The sequence below is a fragment of the Mixophyes fleayi genome, chromosome 8, assembly GCF_038048845.1.
Source record: "Mixophyes fleayi isolate aMixFle1 chromosome 8, aMixFle1.hap1, whole genome shotgun sequence".
Taxonomy (NCBI): Eukaryota; Metazoa; Chordata; class Amphibia; order Anura; family Limnodynastidae; genus Mixophyes; species Mixophyes fleayi.
The window spans coordinates 8,542,628-8,561,741 of NC_134409.1; the positions used below are offsets into that span (position 1 = coordinate 8,542,628).

The 19,114-nt window shown below is 40.1% G+C and overlaps 1 protein-coding gene across 10 annotated transcripts in view; it reads right to left on the reverse strand.

Annotated features, from left to right (window-relative positions):
• The window catches only part of DOCK7 (dedicator of cytokinesis 7), a 102,401-nt gene that overhangs the window by 68,124 nt on the left and 15,163 nt on the right, over nt 1–19,114 (reverse strand). For all 10 annotated transcript variants that reach the window (XM_075181798.1, XM_075181804.1, XM_075181800.1 and 7 more), the window contains exons 5-14: nt 17,912–18,041; nt 17,001–17,213; nt 15,437–15,522; nt 11,952–12,018; nt 10,784–10,933; nt 9,217–9,297; nt 7,684–7,849; nt 6,703–6,845; nt 5,804–5,897; nt 5,050–5,212 (exon numbers count right to left, since the gene is read on the reverse strand). In XM_075181798.1, coding sequence (XP_075037899.1) covers nt 5,050–5,212; nt 5,804–5,897; nt 6,703–6,845; nt 7,684–7,849; nt 9,217–9,297; nt 10,784–10,933; nt 11,952–12,018; nt 15,437–15,522; nt 17,001–17,213; nt 17,912–18,041 — 1,293 coding nt within the window. The remainder of the gene's footprint in view (nt 1–5,049; nt 5,213–5,803; nt 5,898–6,702; nt 6,846–7,683; nt 7,850–9,216; nt 9,298–10,783; nt 10,934–11,951; nt 12,019–15,436; nt 15,523–17,000; nt 17,214–17,911; nt 18,042–19,114) is intronic.

Sequence of the window (19,114 nt, forward strand, 5' to 3'; positions counted from 1 at the left end):
CATCAAAAGTACTTAACCAATTAAAAGTCAGGATGGAAATAAACTCACAGGACCTGGATAAGGCAAATTAGAATATGTTTAATGAATAGGACGAATCTTTCGATGACTTGTGTGTGTATATATGGCAGGTGGGGGGAGGGGGGCTAGCTGAACATGGTGTCAGAAGTGGGGGGGGGGGAAGCTGAACATGGTGTCAGAAGTGGGGGGGGGGGAGCTGAACATGGTGTCAGAAATGGGGGGGGGAAGCTGAACATGGTGTCAGAAGTGGGGGCAGAGGAAGTAAAATGGGATATGTATTTATCGGTCTTAATATATAAACCACAGACATAAGTGACTTTACTCTAGTTTCACTTTATCTGTGCAAAACTACTATCATGTTACGCCAAAATAAATAGAACTGTTCCAGATTATTGACAAGGTGCACGATGACCATCAGGGAGAATTACGACCTGGTTACCTTGATAAATATGTCACGGGATATTTGCCCACTAACAGGGGAGATGAGTTTAGATATTAGTTATATATTTAAACTGACCTTCCTTAACCATCAATGTCTCTCAGGCAACACATAAGCTAAAAGTAAAGGCACTGATCAGTAAACTAGACAAGATGTCTTTTATTGATACATCAATTGGGGGGGGGGGGTCATACCGTAATATTGATTGCAGTGTAGACCTTTATGCCTACTCGTAATTAACAAGAAACACCCTCACTCCACCCAACTTCTCCTGTTGACAGGTGCAAACTTCTGTCCCTACATCAACGCCCAAACCTGGCTCCGCAAATCCACGAGCTTGTGGAAATCTTTGCATACCTACGCTAATTTAGGCCACCAAAGGTACATTTTTTTGACACTGGTTTGCAATTGGTCAATTGATGAAGCAGCTTAAGAATACAAATGCTAGCCCCCGCGTGAACTTTTCCTTGCACATGAGAAAAATCGTACAGCACGGTGGCTCAGTGGTTAGCACTTATGACCCCAGCGCTGTGAGGCAGGAGTTCAATTCCTGACCTCGGCCTTATCTATGAGGAGTTTTCATGTTCTCCCTGTGTTAGCGTGGGTTTCCTCCGGGTGCTCCGGTTTCCTCCCACACTCCAAAGACATACTGCCAGGTTAATTGGCTGCTATCAAAATTGACCCTAGTCTCTCTCTCTCTGTCTGTGTGTGTATGTTAGGGAATTTAGACTGTAAGCCCCAATGCGACAGGGACTGATGTGAGTGAGTTCTCTGTACAGCACTGCGGAATCAGTGGCGCTATATAAATAAATGGTGATGATGATGATGACGACAGCCCAATTTTTCTCTGTACAAATAAAGTAAGACGATTATTTAAGACGGGAGATTAAAGCCGTAGATCAGCAGCAGAAACCTTCTCTCTCTCCCCCCACCCCCCTCCCGAGACTCCAGTTGTGCAACTTCCTCAACAATACTTTATAGAAACTTAGGAGTAAATGATCAAACCTTCTAAAAATGAATAGTGGAGACGTTGCTCGTAGCAACCAATCACATTCTATCAAATATCCAGTACATTCCATAAAATGATTGCTAGAATCTGATTGGTTGCTACGAGCAACGTCTCCACTATTCATGTTTAGAATGTTTGATACATTTACTTCTCAGTCTGATTTAATATTAAATTCAAGTTATCTGAAATCTGTCCTGCACTAATATAGTGACGCTGAATTAAATGGTCCCTTTGTGATTGAAAAAAGTGGGAACTGAAAACAAATATGTAACATACAAGCTGGAACATGCCAGAGTTTTTTATTACCCTAATTAAATCAGAGTATATTATATTGCAATGATGAACAATGAGAAAGAAAATACGAGACCGGGAATTAATGATTGTGAGATTAACAAACAACTGAGCACAGGGCCACGGAGCTTCAACTTGACCTCCGTTCGCTTATCAATCACTTGCTTAACTTTCTTTTTTTTTTTCCCCTTCCACAGAATAATATCTACCAACTGTTTTTGTAGTTTTATTGAAAGTAAGTCTGTGATCTTTACATAGTGTGCATCCGAGATAATAAGTGTGTTGGTTGTAATGCAAAGAAACTCCTTTAAAAGTCTTTGTTTCCCGAAGAGAACGCCGTCTGCCATCACAAAACACTGCAAGTAAATACGTTTCCCTGTTAATAATTGCCGCCTCTAAGTGATCATTAGCCGGGCTGTCGGCCCTCGGGGACGCCTACATTAGGGGCGACGGTAATTAGCTTGTCATATTGATTACGCTCCTCTATTCCTTCTAACCTTCAACGAAAATGTCAACTCGTCTCAGGAGCTGCCTATGTGGGTCTACAGCGGCCCGGGAAAATTAGAGGTTGTTCAGAGGAGAGCGGCCCCTCTCTATCAGCGCAACTAACGAGATCACACAGCGGACATTAAAAGTATAATATTATGAATGGTGTAATCATGAAAACTTGCTGAGTTTTAGATATGGAGAGGATGTTGACAATGTGATCTATTTAATAATAATAATAAAAAAAAAAAAAAAAAAAAAGAATCTGTGAAAAAGTTTATTTGCACACTGGGAAGGGAAAAGTTTTCTCAGTTAATATAAATGTTAAAGTACAGATTATTAGCAGTTCTTCAGAAGATCAAGAGGTTTGTAACTTGTGAAAGAGATATTAAAGCAAATGCGAGTCCTTCATAGACTCAAAACATGGCAGTAACCTGGAGGGATTTGGAATAGGGCCAGTTCGAAATGTTCGAAATAAAACCATCGCCCTACATGACATCTGTAGACTCGTTAGTTTCCAACGGGGCAGTCAAACTATTTTCGTCTCTGTCCTCGTCGCTCCCAGTCTCTCCTCCCTCCTCCGCTGGGACCACTTCTGACTTACAAAACACTTCCCGTGGATTTAACATGAAGGGAGGCAGGTACATGTGCATGTCCAAAGACATGAAACCTTATTATAGACTGTGCAGGGCTCTGGCTTCATAAGGTCCCCCCCCCCCCCCCCCCCCAGAAGATGCTACCTGGGCCTGCAGGGTAGAGCAAGGCCCACGCTTAGGGCCGGGTTGTGTTTCAACAGACTCTTAACACAGACGTAACTGTGGGTCACCCTGCTGGGGGGTTTTGGGGGTCTCCTCTTAGGCATGTGTTCCCGAAAACCAGACAGATCATTGCAGAAAACTGAATCTTTGCTACGCAGCAGTCTGACCCCCAGTAGATCAAAATAACAGCAACAAAAGAAAGTAAAATTAAATTTACAAAAAAGCAGGACAGAAAAAAGGAAAACCGAGCGATGACCAGTTTGTATCCAGTTCCCTCCCCCCTGGAGGATGCAATAAAACCCAACATCTGTCCTCCGACTGTAGAGGAATTTTAAAAGTACTTTTTGAATGTAATTAAATTTAAGCACAAATTACACTTTAAAAACACCACTTATTCTAAATTAAATAAACAACACACAACACATTTTTATACTTGCATGCAGGTCCTCTTAACATTATTTATACAATTTACACACCGTTTATAGGATACGGTGTAATCCTTATGCAATAATACCTTTATTGTATTGTATTATACTTTTTTTCTTTTTTTGCTTGATTTTTTTTCCCTCTACATAAATATTTAGAGAAAACCTTCTGTAAAGATTTCAAGGAACCCGAGGGCACGAAAAGCCCGATACACCCATCCGTCACCTGGGATCTCTGCTTATCTGATACAACCAGTCAGTACTATGGACAGAGGGTTGTTGACACAACTAAAAAAACAAATATGTCTTCTCTGCGACCTGTAACCTTCCCGATTATTCAGTTACCTTATTGTAACAAGCTACATAACTACCAAATGACGACCCACAAAAAATACATCCGTGGTCGAACCCAAGATGAGATTTACAAATACAAATATTAGGTACTCGATTGGGAATATGGGGATCTAAAACTAGTGCTACTCTTGTGTCTCAGTGTGACTTTATAAACACAATAGGTCACAATAAAATCACTGTAGAGACTATGTAGCGTAGTAAAACGCTTCGGTCCAGGATATTTTCTCGATATATAAATGTATCAATAACTGCGATTCAATACGGTCCTTCTATTTCACCGGTTACACTGTGAGAATACCCATTATCGGAACAGAGTCTCGGGGCTTGGCACCTACAGGAGTCATCCAGTATTCTAATTAGTTCCTAATTAGTCTCACACGGATCTCTCGCAGCTGCATAAGGACCAACTATCCTGGTGAGAGTTTTCCACTATATCCCGCTACAACCGGACTAGGCCTTACATCAATCACAGGATGTTTGGCATTAACACTCCCTTTGACTTATAACATTTTTTACTTTGCAAGATCTTCCTGTCCTGAATGCTTTTATCCACTGAGAGCTAAAGTTATTCAGCAATACTGACCACACTGCAACTTAAATGGGATGAACTCCGCTCAGCCAAATTAATTATTCTCACTGCTTGAACATGAACGGAGAACGTGAGCAGCTCAATATTCATTATCCTATATAGGTTGGTTGCTTACTTACTATTATTTTGTATGTTTAAGTGTGAGGAACACCAAAGCTGATTATTCCTATTAGATCGACTTTTATTTATATTTCTAAACGGTATGAATTGTGCCGTTTTTAAACTAATCATTGTGCACTTAATGCCACTTTGTGTATAGATTTTGATTAATAATTTATTTAGTTTGAATCTTCTGATACAAGGGAGTCTGTGACGTCTACTCAACAATTAATTTATTCTTTGGATTTTATTCTGTCATCGTTTTATATTGTTATCTATTGTGTTTAGAATATCATCCTAATCCCCATATTCCCAATTGAGTAACTATAACTGTATCCTAAATATCATTTTGAATTCATGAGCCAATATATTATTTTGTTTGTTGAAATATCTGTCAAACATATAAATCTAGTCTTTGTATGAAGGAATGGATCGGTTGATCGGTGATATTGATCGATTAGGATCAAAGAAGAGTGGTTTTGTCTTCCGTATAACAACTGTAAACACTGGACCGTCTGAAGACTTTATAACCTCACCAAGGACGACAGAGGTCCGGTGCTAAAGGTCGAGCGCATCATTACCTGTAAGTTGTGTTTGGGACATAGACGTCTCTCGCCGGAAATTCCAGGATTCCCCTTGTTGGCCGTACTCGGCTGTCGGGATAAGGTTTAACTTGTAATAATTCAGGCGTCAGGCAATAGCTTGGGCTGTCTGGGGCTGGGGAAATGTCAATCTTCAGCTGAGCTGCAAACGATAAGAGGAACGGTGTTAAGACTCACATTCATCGTAATTCAACGTCTCTCATCCACCCTCATTACATCTTCCCATTCCCGGTTACAGGACTTTGTTCGGGCTGCACCCACTTTGTGGAATTCTCTCCCTCGCACAATAAGACTCTCCTCTGGTCTACAAACTTTTAAGCGTTCTCTGAAAACCCACCTCTTCAGACAAGCTTATAATATTCCTCTGCCACCCTTTTTATATATAAGTAATACTCTCTAAATCAGCCCCATTATATATAAAAATGACCGGACCGGGATGGCATACATTCATCATCATCATTTATTTATATAGCGCCAACATATTCCGTAGCGCTTTACAGTTGGGGACAAACATAGCAAACTAATAAACAAACTGGGTAAAACAGACAAAGAGGTGAAAACATCTTTTCTTATTTTTACAGAAACCTTTTTATTGGAGTAACACTAATCAATAAAAAAAATAAAAATGTCTCATAATACAAAAAGTAGCCAAGATAAGTGAATATAGTATAAAGTATGAACACGTCAATAATAAGAAAGAGCATCCAAACTGCAAACACTGAAAATAAATTACCAGTTATAGGTCGTAGCCTCCTTAAAACAGAAGACGGTCTTCTCATGTCAGCCAAGAATTTATACAAGTCCTCGTCGCTTAACCGATCGCCTTCCTAGGGGAACCAACAATGATACAAATTAGTCAACACGCAAAATACGCAACAAAATCACTAAAGTGAAAAACAGAAACGCTCCTATGAAATGAAGAGGGGTTACCCCCCCCCCCCCCCCCTGCCCTCCCTAAATTATCAGGATTTTAGACGTTATCAATGAGTTCCGCGGCCATATATAAATGCACAAGGTCTCAAGAGACGAGTTAGAGTTGCAGGTAGGTGAATACTACTAAAAAGCTTGTACAACCAATATCAATCTTATATTATGGGTTCTTTGAGGCCAATTATCATGTTTTGGGATCGCAGCTAAGTCTGTCCACTACCCAGAAGTCCTGATCTAAAGAAAACACTCGGAAGGACTCAGAGTAACCTGCAAAGAGGCGCTTCAGCAGCTACATACACCACCCGCAAGGCGTGGTGCAGGTGAAGGATTTGGATAGAATCAGCGACAACTCTCCAACAACTTGAACTACAGTATATTTTAATGTGCGGTAACTATTGTGCATTATGTAGGTAATTCCGAGATTGACACTATTTCCTTTTTGGAAACACCGGTGCCAGAAATTGTTTACTAGGCTTCGATGACGCACTTTAAGTACTGGATATTTAACGTTGGGTATGCAAGCCCTGCCTTCCCCATGTCATCATCTGATTTGTTACATCTCATTGTACATGGCGCATTCAAAATAAATTAGGAAATGTAAAAATCTCACATTAAATTACCAACGTCAAAAAAAGAGTATTATATATATTTATACCGTGCGTCTCTATGAAATTGTATAAAACACAAAAGACAATTTCCCACCTGTTTGAAGAAGTTGGTAACGGTGAGGGTGGCTGGTCGGAAACTGGTCAGATTACAGGACTCGTCCCCGCTGGTTGTACGTTCCAGGGATCTGCGACCGACAATGCTGGAATTCCTACGTTCCGACCATGAGCCTTTGCGTTCTACACGGAAGAGAAACGGCGGCTTGTAAACGGCAGCTGTTTAATGCAGACATAGGGCTAGATTTACTAAACTGCGGGTTTGAAAAAGTGGAGATGTTGCCTATAGCAACCAATCAGATTCTAGCTGTCATTTTGTAGAATGTACTAAATAAATGATAACTAGAATCTGATTGGTTGCTATAGGCAACATCTCCACTCTTTCAAACCCGTAGTTTAGTAAATATACCCCATAGACTATACATTTAGGGATTATGTACAATCATGATACTAAGTCACCAAATGGTATATATTGGCGTTTCAAAGTCGAAATAATATTTGTGTAGGACTAAATTCTTGCTATTAGATGTTAGTGTCAAATGACAGCAGCAAGAGTCAGCTAGATTTAATTCTGCATAAAAGTATTGTTTTATTGATCTATAGCGGCAGTGGTAGGACAATGTATTTTGGCACCTGAGATACCAAATCACACACATATCTCTTGGTATCCACACCTATATATGGCATTATCACAAGGGCGCAGCACAGCAACGGCGCAGGGATACCATTTTTATCCTTCTGTATAATCTGATAGTTTTAAATTAACCTTAAGTCAGGGAAATGCAGAGGACCCTCCATGACGACGGGGTCAGGTGTAAATTTCCCATTAAAGACATTTTTCACCTACGGATATCAAAGGAAGAAGCAGGGAGGACTTTGTGGACAGGCTTGAAAAACTGAGCAATAAACTACTTAAAGTTCAGTAAGACTATGCGGTGTTGGCGATAATGGATTGGTCTTTAAACAATTCCCACCTCCGACAACCTTTCCACAGACAGGAATAAAAATGCCAACGTAATACCTCCAGGTCCTATTTCTAACTCGCTGGAATCTCGCTCCAGGCTCCCGGCGCTGCTCACGATGTTCATTAGATGAATGGCCGTCCAGGCGAAGGGCATGCGGTACCTCCCCAGCCTCTGGCAGAACTGCTCCCCTTGACTCCGTAGCTTCTCCAACTTCTCTTTGTTCTACGAGACAAGATAGAGTCACCGGACAGGCTGACAGGTGCCTATAGCTCCCATGCATCCATTAACGCAACGCTACAAACGACAACTAAATCCACTTATTTAGGTTGTCAGACATTGTTCAGCCTTTCCCTGACTTCCCAATAATTTGTTACAAAGTAAAGTGTGATGGTGTACTTCCTCCCCACTCCAACACAAAGCTATAAGGTTGTATGTTACTGCTTTAAGACCCAGTCTAAAGAGATCCTTATATAGCTAAAACAGCTCAAACGATCAAGCTTAGCACGCAAGTTCTGAGTACTAGCCACCGCTCTGTGTGAGACGGCGCCAAACTGCAGTCATTTCATGTTACCTATGAGACTGCGAGCCAATCACAACACTCCCTGGCTTCTGTACTGACTGACAGCGATGCAAGATAGAGAATGGCCACCCGACTATGAACATATGTAAATACCTGCACTACGGAGAAAAGCAGATTACATTTATTAAACCGATAACTATAATAATAACAAAAGCCTGTATAATTGGGGATCAGCAATATCCCTGGAATATATATATCACACTTTACTTTTAAGCAGAGCTGCAGTGGGGAGACAGCACAAGACTGGACATCGCAATCACTGAACGCTTCGTATAAATCTCCCTTTCTGGGATTAGTCGTCCAAGTTGTGCCACGTTATAGAGAATTATATACTTGGGAATGATACAGGATTCTTTTCCATGTTGCACCATCAGTCATGGTCAGAAGAATGTCCCTTTATATGTAATATATTTACGTTCAACACTACACTGTACGACGGTGCTACAAAACTAATGATTTGAATTCTAAAGATCAGCCGTATCACCACAACAATCCCAACTTTTCACATTTTGGTGGGACAGTCCTTATTGCGGATCTGAAAGGGGGTGTGGCTTACATGAAAGTGGGTGGGGTTTCGCCCAATAGTGGGCGTCTCTGGCTGGACGGGGCAGGGTTTGGGTGGATTTCGGCTTATTTAGTACGACTTTGCATTTCTAGATGCTGGGAGTAAGCTGTAAGGGTTACGGCTGCCCATTAATAGTTTTAGTCTGACAAAAAAAACAAGCAAAAAAGTCAAGAAAATTCAACATACTCCTCATGTATCATGAGCCATTAAAGTGGACCAAATCTCTCATTATGGTAGATCATCGAACACAAGGAAAATGTGTAACTATGTATAAACACAAAGGCCTCGTACCTCAGTGAGGCCACTGCTCATCTGCTGCATTTTCATGAATATTAGTTCACCACAACCTACTGGTTCCCTGACGGAATCCGCGGACTAACAAGAAGTCATATAAAAGTGCCCTAGTATATTATAATATAATACACCAATAACGTCCTGACTCACCTTGGCCGTATCCGCCTCCTTATAGATCATATAGGGTTCTGCACACTCCCCGATGTCGCCTTGTTGCAATACTTTTTCCAGCTGAAAACACAGACATGAAAGTTTTCTTATCTCAGTACATAATCCAGGGTAATTCTCAATGAAGAGCGTTTCCTACCGCAACATCCATTTACAATCTCCTCTGTGAGTACATCCCAGCTGGTGACGTGGTAATTACTTACGTCAACCCCCCCACAAACCACTGATTGGACAGTCTAAGCTGAAAACCGCTGCACTTAAGAGATTCCAGAAAGTTAAATGATCAGACATTTATGAACAAAATAAATACACGTTACATGTGTGTCGGAGGTCCGAGGAGACTCATTTTCAATACAAATGGCTTGAAATGCACAAAAACGTGGTTGTTATTTTGCATTAAAACATTTTCATTTCTCACGTTAGGTAACACATTAAACGATATAAAAGGACAACCATCGCTAAATTGAATCATCACAGCTTTATGACCGTACAACGATAGTTTGGTCGTTGGTTAATATAAAAAATAAGAGAATAATAACCAGAGTTTGGCAGACTCTCCTAATCTCGCAGCATAACCGGCTTTAGGATTTTTACAGAAATCGTACAGCACCAAACGGTCTCATCAGAGTTCTAGACCAGTGACCCGTAGTACAGGCGTCAATAGCAAATATTATAATATACATAATAGACAAGGACCACAATAAATAAATATATTCTCTTGCTCATTTAAAGGGTGTTACGGAATACGCACATGGGCTGTTCTCTAAGAAGGATGGAGTAAGTCCCTTTGGGGAAGGGTTTTTATCAGGCTATTTGGATGGAATAATATTTTAAATTTAGAAGGAAATATCTAAAACAAATTAAAAATAATAATGATGAAAACGTCCATGTCATTTCCTACTGGGTGCAACGTGGATACTCCCATAGCAGGGAAATGCTTTAGTCAACAGATAAAAGTTTGGGACGAATATTAAATATATTTTGCAAAATGCAAAACAATTGCGCCTTTCAATTTACGGGCACAATGTATCCACTGCATGACAATCAATCACAACCTTTCCCTCTTTTAAAGTATGCCGAGGAAAACTCGGCTGTGGAACTACAAGTTTCAGAATGCCGTTAGCCCCCTGACGTGTACATGTTTATTGGAGACCTGTGGTTCTCTAGTGACTGTAGAACTACAAGTCCCAGCTGCCCTGCTAGCTTAAGGTCTTTGGCGGGTAGAGCAAGCTGGGACTTCTAGTGCCACAACAGCTGGCATGTGGCAGGTTCACAGCCAACAGCCACAGCCAACAGGGGTCACTGACATCTTTAATGAAATATTTTGAAACTTTCACTTGTTATTAGTATTGGACCCTGTATATATTTTGAGGACAGTTTTTAAAAAAATGTTCGCACGGGACAAAAACACTACAATGCGCGACCGATCCGTACGAATGAACAAGCGCTCACACCAGACGTCTGCAGATTATTCCTGCATGGCTGCCAGTTCATAGTACACGGAACCAAGCAGACGCCGGTTTATAGTGATCTATAGAGGCGCACTCACTTTAATCACCAGGAAGACGTCTTGGGAAGGGTACGTGATGGAGAATATGGCGGATCGGGCCAGCGTGCTGATGGCTGCCGAGGTAACGTATGGACGGAGCATTCCTTTTATCTGCTCTGAGTTTAGGTCAAAGTAGAAGTTTTCTGAGATCTATATAAAAAAATAAAAAATTAAAACCTACAACTGGGTGCGTAAATCTTACAATAATCATCCCCCTTCTGTCCTGTCCGACTACAAGAGTTATATATCCACCAACGGGATAATGGTTCCGTCACTTTCCAATAGGAAGTTAAGGCACAGTTATTACAGAAATACCAACGTACTGTCATCACTACTAACTAGATATAACAATATAACACACAGAACAACGTCACAATAAAGTAACATATATGAGCAAATATAATTTTTGTTGCCATTTCTGGGAGGTCTTCTACAAAACGATCTGAAGCTCTCGATTACCGATGATATTAAATAAATCTATATTCTACTTTTCACAGCAATCTGCAGTGAATGTATTTGGTTGGTTAACATGGTGGGACCAGATTTTAGTTATTATTATTATTAATTTTTATTTATAGGGCGCCACTAGGTGTCCGTAGTGCCGTACAGGGACAAACAAAGTTACAATACAAGGGGAGACAGCACAGTACAGTAAACAATAAGCACAGTAACTCGGTGAGCTCAAAGCACAGCTAGAGGCACGAGGGGAAGGTCCTGCATACGGCTGAGCCCGAGAGGGAGGGCCCGGATGACAGGGACATATTTAGTTACATATTCTCATGATAAAATCTATAAGAATCCCAGCTCTGTTGTCTATTGTATAAAACACCAAAATGTTATTGTTGGAACTTGCAACTCAATGCAAAGAAAAAGCCTCAAACATCCAAATAATACAAAAACGACAATGTGCCCCAAAAACAAGAAAGTGATCGTCAGACGCAGGACAGTCCCAAATATTGCGATCCTGAAACATTCACTGTGAGATCAGACATTAATGTGCTCAGAAACATTCTGCAAGATCCCCCCAAGCTCAAAATACATCCGTAGATTGTACCTGGGGGTGAGTGACTAATGTAAAACATCATTTCACAATTAATTTTTCAACCCAGTTGCCGATGGACCTTCAAATCCCCCCCGCCCCCCGAAAATAAGCTCCGCCTCCACTCACCTTTTTCTTTTCCTTAGCATCATACAAAGCCAAGCTGGCGAAAATTGGTTCAATTTCTATTTCAAATCTAAAAGTAAATAAAGAAAAGCAGTATTGGAGACTGTATAGATCTTACGTAATATTGAAAAAAAGAAGAAGGAAGAAAAGAAGAAATATAAATATTATATATATATATTTCTTAAAGCAACAAAAAATAACTTTCTATAAGCAAATTAAAACTAAACATTGAAAGCAAAGGTCTGGCGAGTAATGTAATTATTACAGTACCTACAGATCTCGTTGGAAAGTTAGGTTAATAATCGTATTCTCTGTATAATTGTCTACACCCTATCTGGGCCAAACAGATTAATAAATTAGAGGCACATTGTTCCGTCTTCTCCGCACCAACGTTATATACTTGATTTTTAGCTCTGCGCAGTGAGTACCGGATTAACTAACGGACAGCTGTTATGGAATAAGTAATATAGAAAATATGATATAGAATTCATAAGATTCTAACAGTTTCTTTAGGACTTGCTATTTCATACTGTAATGTATGATTTTGTGCTAAACCTAGTTATATTTATCAATAATAATTTGGGGTTTGTTTATTTTTATCAAAATAGATACACAATTTGAAAGAATAAAACAATCTCCACTACAATTCCATTACTGTACGAAGGATGAGCTACTATTCTATTGCCCATCAATAATATGTAATATTAGGAACAGACACCCAAACATAAGGAGACGGCAATTGTCCAATATGTTTATTTACGTTGCAAACTGATTCAAATGGTTTAAAATAACCAAACAATAAATATTATTTATATATATATATATATATATATATATATATATATATATATATATATATATATATAATCTTTACAGTGCAATGTTTTAAAACACAAAAAATAATATTTTCTTACTTAATAAATGAAACTGACATGTCCTCCCTCTTGTGGTCAATTTTATGTACTGCAATACCTACCAGTGACATTTGCTAATTTGCTTTTTTTGCCATTCCCAATAAATTTGTACAATGGACCCTTTGAAAAATTACAGCACATTCTTTATTCCTATAACACAAGTATTTGCAGGTTGAATGGCATAACACTACTGAATTATATTTGCATACATTTAGTGGTTAGCACTTCTGGCTCCCCTCACTGGGGTCATGAGTTCGATTCCCGACCATGGCCCTATCTGTGTGGAGTTTGTATGTTCTCCCTGTGTTTGCATGGGTTTCCTCCGGGTGCTCTGGTTTCCTCCCACACTCCAAAAACATACTGGTAGGTTAATTGGCTGCTATTAAATTGACCCTAGCGTGCGTGCGCGCATGCGCGTGCGTGTGTGTTAGGAAATTTAGACTGTAAGCTCCAATGGAGCAGGGACTGATGTGAGCGAGTTCTCTGTACAGCGCTGCGGAATTAGTGGCGCTATATAAATAGCTGTTGATGATAATGACGCAGGACTAGGTTAGTTTATATTATAAACTAACATTGAATCTCATGTTATCTCAATAATGAAGAAGTGTTTGGTATGATGGAGGATCCTATAGTTAATATACATCTCTCTGATGAAATCGGAGACACATCGGATGGCTGAATAATACAGATTATAGGAAGCGCGGCCGTGGCAACTAGAGAGAGAATCAAATAAATATCAAGGAATCTTATTAAGATCAAACTAATATATGAGGCCACAATCTATATTAGCTGAAGACTTATTATACGTAGTGGCGTAACTCTCTCTATAAGTCCATTTGTAGATGAACTAAACAACTTGTTTATGGATTTTCTCAAACCTCATCTAGATACTTTATCTATTACTAGAATACTCTCATTGTTACTTGTATCAACATTGTTTTATGAATGAACACGGATACGTTCCTAATATATGAATCACAGCTTACTCCTGTGTACACAGAAACGTTTTATGAATAAAGGATTCCGTTTCTGCCTTTGTCGGGACGATTTATGACTTAAGGAACTATTGAATGAATGATTAATGTTCAGTTATAAATAAGGTGTCACACACAGTTTACTTATGGACTTTTCATTAGAGAATAGCTGAGAGTATATAGGTATGACTTAGGGATTGGGACATGGGATATTAAAAGACTATTTGGGGGGATAAGATACCTGACCATCACCAATTTTCTGCGCACCTCTACGGGGTGCAAAGAGACATCAGTGAAGATATATCGCGGGGAACTGAATCCCCCACTTTTTGTCCTTCGATGAGAATCTATACGATAGAGTTATAAGTATAGATGGATTTTATCTCTGAGAATATCATATAAACAAACTATTTATTATTGATTGTTTATTTTATGCATACATTTATATAAATAATATTTTTTATACCCGAGGTGAGTTTGTTATAGCTGTTGCCATTCAGAACCTTATAGGGCATATAATTTTGGGCAGCACGGGGGCTCAGTGGTTAACACTTCTGCCTCACAGCACTGGGGTCATGAGTTCAATTCCAGTCCATGGTCTTATCTGTGTGGAGTTTGCAAGTTCTCCTCGTGTTTGCGTGGGTTTCCTCCGGGTGCTCTGGTTTCCACCCACACTCCAAAAACATACTGGTAGGTTAATTGGCTGCTGTTAAATTGACCCTACTCTGTATATCTGTGTCTGTCTGTGTGTATGTTAGGGAATTTAGACTGTAAGCTCCAATGGGGCAGGGACTGATGGGAGTGAGTTCTCTGTACAGCGCTGCGGAATCGGTGGCGCTATATAAATAAATGGTGATGATATAGATAAATATTCTGGTTCAAGCTCTAGTCTTTATGGTTAGATTTTCCTTAAGGGGTAGCAGAATTTTCCTACAGCCAGCTACTGAATCACAACAGTGTGTTAGACGGATGCACTGTAAGATTGTCAGAGACTAAGAGAACAGAACAGAAATGACAACGCAGTAACATACAAAGCACAACAAGTAAGCACGGGAGCTATACAAACAGGTCCATGTACCGCAGCCAAGCACCAATCTCTCATGTAGATCTCGCCAGGCTCACGGCTCGTCGGTGGAGCTGCCCAAGGCAGCTGGTGCAGATTCCTTCACAGATGACTAATAACAGGGGGTGACTTCTTATTAGTGCAGCACATGATTGTATATTTCACCTCTGAGGGAACGTTCTACAAAAAGTTTTCTTTTTTAAAGAGATTTTTTTCACCTTTAGATGAATTTATTGGCTTGTAGCTGCCATCCTTCAACTTTTACTAAATATATTACCTTATGTATCTCGCTTCGTCCTGTACTTTTACTACATATGATACATATGGTCGTCTTTGTACCCCTGGGATAGGATACAGCTCCTTGTCGCTCCCTGTGTCGGATACAATATATCCGACACAGGGAGCAGATCAGGGTCAAATCCCCAATTATATCAAAAGACGGCTGAAAAATGCAAAAAAAATGCAAAAAAAAAAAAAGAGTAGAAACTAAAAAGGAAAATCACTGAAACTGTCGTCTACGTGAGATACTCCACTTACTTGAGGGTCAAGCATTTCACTAGCAGCTTCTGCCCAAAATGTTCTTTCGGTACTTCGGGGACACTGAGGCGCTCGATGGGCTCATCCTGTGGATTAAACACGAAGATAAACTAACGTTACAGTTCACAGAGAGGTTCAAGAATGATGACAGAACGTTGAATCGCCATAAAAATATTCTAACGGATAACCGTTATGGTGTCTGAGTTGTATCAACCCAAGTGGGACCTCGAATGAAAGGGGGTAAGAGGTTCTATAGGTCCATATGTGATGCGTAAAAAAGTTATCAGCATTTTTGTATGTAGAAAAAAATGTAGTCGTGGCTCAGTGGTTAACACTTCTGCCTCACAGCGCTGGGGTCATGAGCTCAATTCCCGACCATGGCCTTATCTGTGTGGAGTTTGTATGTTCTCCCCGTGTTTGTGTGGGTTTCCTCCGGGTGCTCTGGTTTCCTCCCACACTCCAAAAACATACTGGTAGGTTAATTGGCTGCTGTCAAATTGACCCTAGTCTGTGTCTGTCTGTGTCTGTGTGTTAGGGAATTTAGACTGTAAGCCCCAATGGGGCAGGGACTGATGTGAGCTTTTACTAAATACATAACAGTATCTATGTGGTCTCTTTCTGTGATCTCTAGGGACCTCTATATAAGTAAAAACACTCTGTGCTCTCCGCATTGGATACAATTGTATCGAGAGAGCTGCTTTGTGTTGTATCCCCGGGCAACGGAACTTAACAACTGATACAAATACTCAACCGAGCAGCAAAGACAGACTATATATAAGTGTTTACTAATCATGGTGTGAAAATGTTGCAATAAAGTTTAAACTTAAAATATAAAATCGGTGATAACTATTAAAAGTTCATTTATATTTTGGGTCGAGAGCTACCCCAATCCAGGTTGTACGGTACATACTGTGTTACGGAATTTACACTGTAAGCTCCAATGGGGCAGAGACTGATGTGAGTGAGTTCTCTGTACAGCGCTGTGGAATTAGTGGCGCTATATAAATAAATGATGATGATAATCTTATGTATTTAAAGGGGGAATTTAATTCCTTACCTCGCACCGAATTGAAATTCTCTTCCACCCTCTATTTGCAATTTCCACACTAGTTTACGATTAATAACAACCTAAATTTTCCCTAGTTACAGCGCACATAAATAATCCCATGAACTAAAATGGAAGATGCCCCCCCCTCCCCCCACTCACGGGCAAATTATGATGACAAAAAAAAAAAAAAATAATAATGAGAAAATGAATAGATTTATCAAAAAAATGTCCCACCTGTCTCTTCCCAAAGAATTGTATAAAAAATTTGTAAAATCTTACTAACATGATATTCACAAGGCCACTTAAACTTTTATTGTGAATAAACAGTACCGCCAGTAACCGCTAAACATGTAGTCATCTGGTCATCATTATAGGGAATTCTTTGGCAAATTATTTCAAAAAACTATTAGCAAAATCGTTTGATAACTATGATGGTAATTTGGCCGCACCCGTTTATAAATTTAATTTTCATGTCGGAAAAGGCATTCGTTAATTGTGAGTGAATTCCTTGCGTACCTCGTCCTGAGCTGGGTGGAGTGCAAAGACTTCTTTGTGTCTGTTAGACTTTCTTTGGTGCTCATTTTGGCGGTCTATTTCCTCGTTCGGGGTCCGGTCCAGAAGGTTGGGGAGCAGGGCATCAGGTAGGGAGTTTTTGAGGTCGAAAATGCTGCAAGCCCAACTCCCTCGTGGCGTGTCGTCAATGGACATGGATCTCCTCTTCAGGTCATCCTGCGGAGGGAATATTAATACCTTGCCGATAAGTGTCTTATTTTATCCTATATTTTAATATCATGTTACCAAAGACTACAACACAACGTCCATTAGCCAGAGGTATCTGATAACGACACGCAGCTTATAGCTGCAAGAACATTGAATTTGAAAGAAAACACTTTTTGCACATACAAAGGGGACAAAGTTTACATCAAAGTGAGTGGGTTTAAAAGACATTTTGGAAATGCTAATAAACCCCTTTTTCTTGCTGATCTGTAAAATGTAAGGCCCCCCATATACGTCTTATTTTTGAATATGTTTTTCTCTGACTATTTCAACAATGTAAAAGTGATTTTTCGGAAGACTCTCTGCTCACAGCTTAAATGTAAGATATGCCATCTCTTTCTAAAGTGACTCCCATGGTTTGTTTTGCTTTTTAAGAAAACCTGCAACATTTGGGATGTGTTTTGGAGCAGTGACGTCATATTTGCAGACAGGGGGCGCTGTTTTCCAAGCAGCGCCATTGTGTGGTTGGCAGTTCATCAGGGAGTATATCATTATCATTTAGCCGGCAGATGGGTTTCTAGAGCAGCGTTGTTGTCCACGGACTGCATCTGGTCGCATATTATGTATATAATTACATATAAATGCAATTTTACAGCATTTACTTGTTTTGCAACTTGTGGGGCGCTATAAAGAACTGTACAATACCGCACCTGTTCGTCCTGAAAGCTACTGCTCTCCGGGCCTTCATCGGACTCAAAGACTTGTTTGGCTAAACCCTTCTGGCGGTCCTTCTGCTTGTCCAGCGTGTTGGGGTTGAAGCCCGTTCCCAGTTTCTGGTATCTGTTACATAGACAGCTCCGATTATTGTGAGGAATGGATGAAAGTGACTGTAACTCCTGCCCAACTTTTACAAATATTAAAAGTGCACATGTGAGTTGATGGTTAGTATGAATAACTCTACTCTGATTGCCAAACTCTACATCCAATTCAGTATTGAAATATTGCTTAAGGTTAAAGGCCGTTCCACAGTCTACAAACTGCTTTGTCATTTGCGGCAGCTTTTATTAAACGCTTTAATCTTTCTGGATTCAGTCTGTGCTCTTCAGCAAGGTCATATCATATCGTTCATGGATATGAAAAGATAGATACAATCGTATCTAATGCAGACAGCAAAGTAAACATGCACTTTTTAAACACCGCAGCAGGGTATGTTGAAGCCAATAAATTAAAGCAGTCTGAATGTGATCAATATCTATAATGCAGTGTGTGTTTTGTTACAATCTACAGCTGAGATAACCAGGGGTGCTCCAGGTTCTTAGCGATATGTTATGCTGCAGACTGGCGTGCTATTTAGTCATGAACCACAGCCAGCAATGTTCCACCGCAGTCTGTGGATCGACACCAAGCTAGCAAGCAGCAATGTTCAGTGCAACCTATTCAGTTCACCGCAGTAACAAAATAACGGGAGTTTTGTACTTACTATAAAATGACATTTTTGTCACCTTTTCACTTTATTAATCACCATGCAGCTGCACGCGGTACCCCCAACAGGCTCCTTACTAAGCAGCTAACGGGTTCTCCTGCCCCCGTATTGTATATACCCATACAGCTGTCACCGACGGGACTGTGCCAAGACTGGGGTAGGGGCAGCACCACATATTAAAGGTCATAATGTATCGTCATCATCATCATCATCATGTATCAGTAACTTCAATTGGAGGGGGAAAAAAATGACGAATCATTGTTTTCACTCAACCTGTTGAGGAACTAGAAGTGCCAGCACACCCTGCCAGCCATTGAGAGGCAAGGCATGTTGGGGCTTGCTGTTCCTCAACACCTACAGTGAAAACATTTTTTTTTTTTTTTATGAAGTACTCCCATGTCTTAGAGATGTACTGTTAGGTAATCAAGTG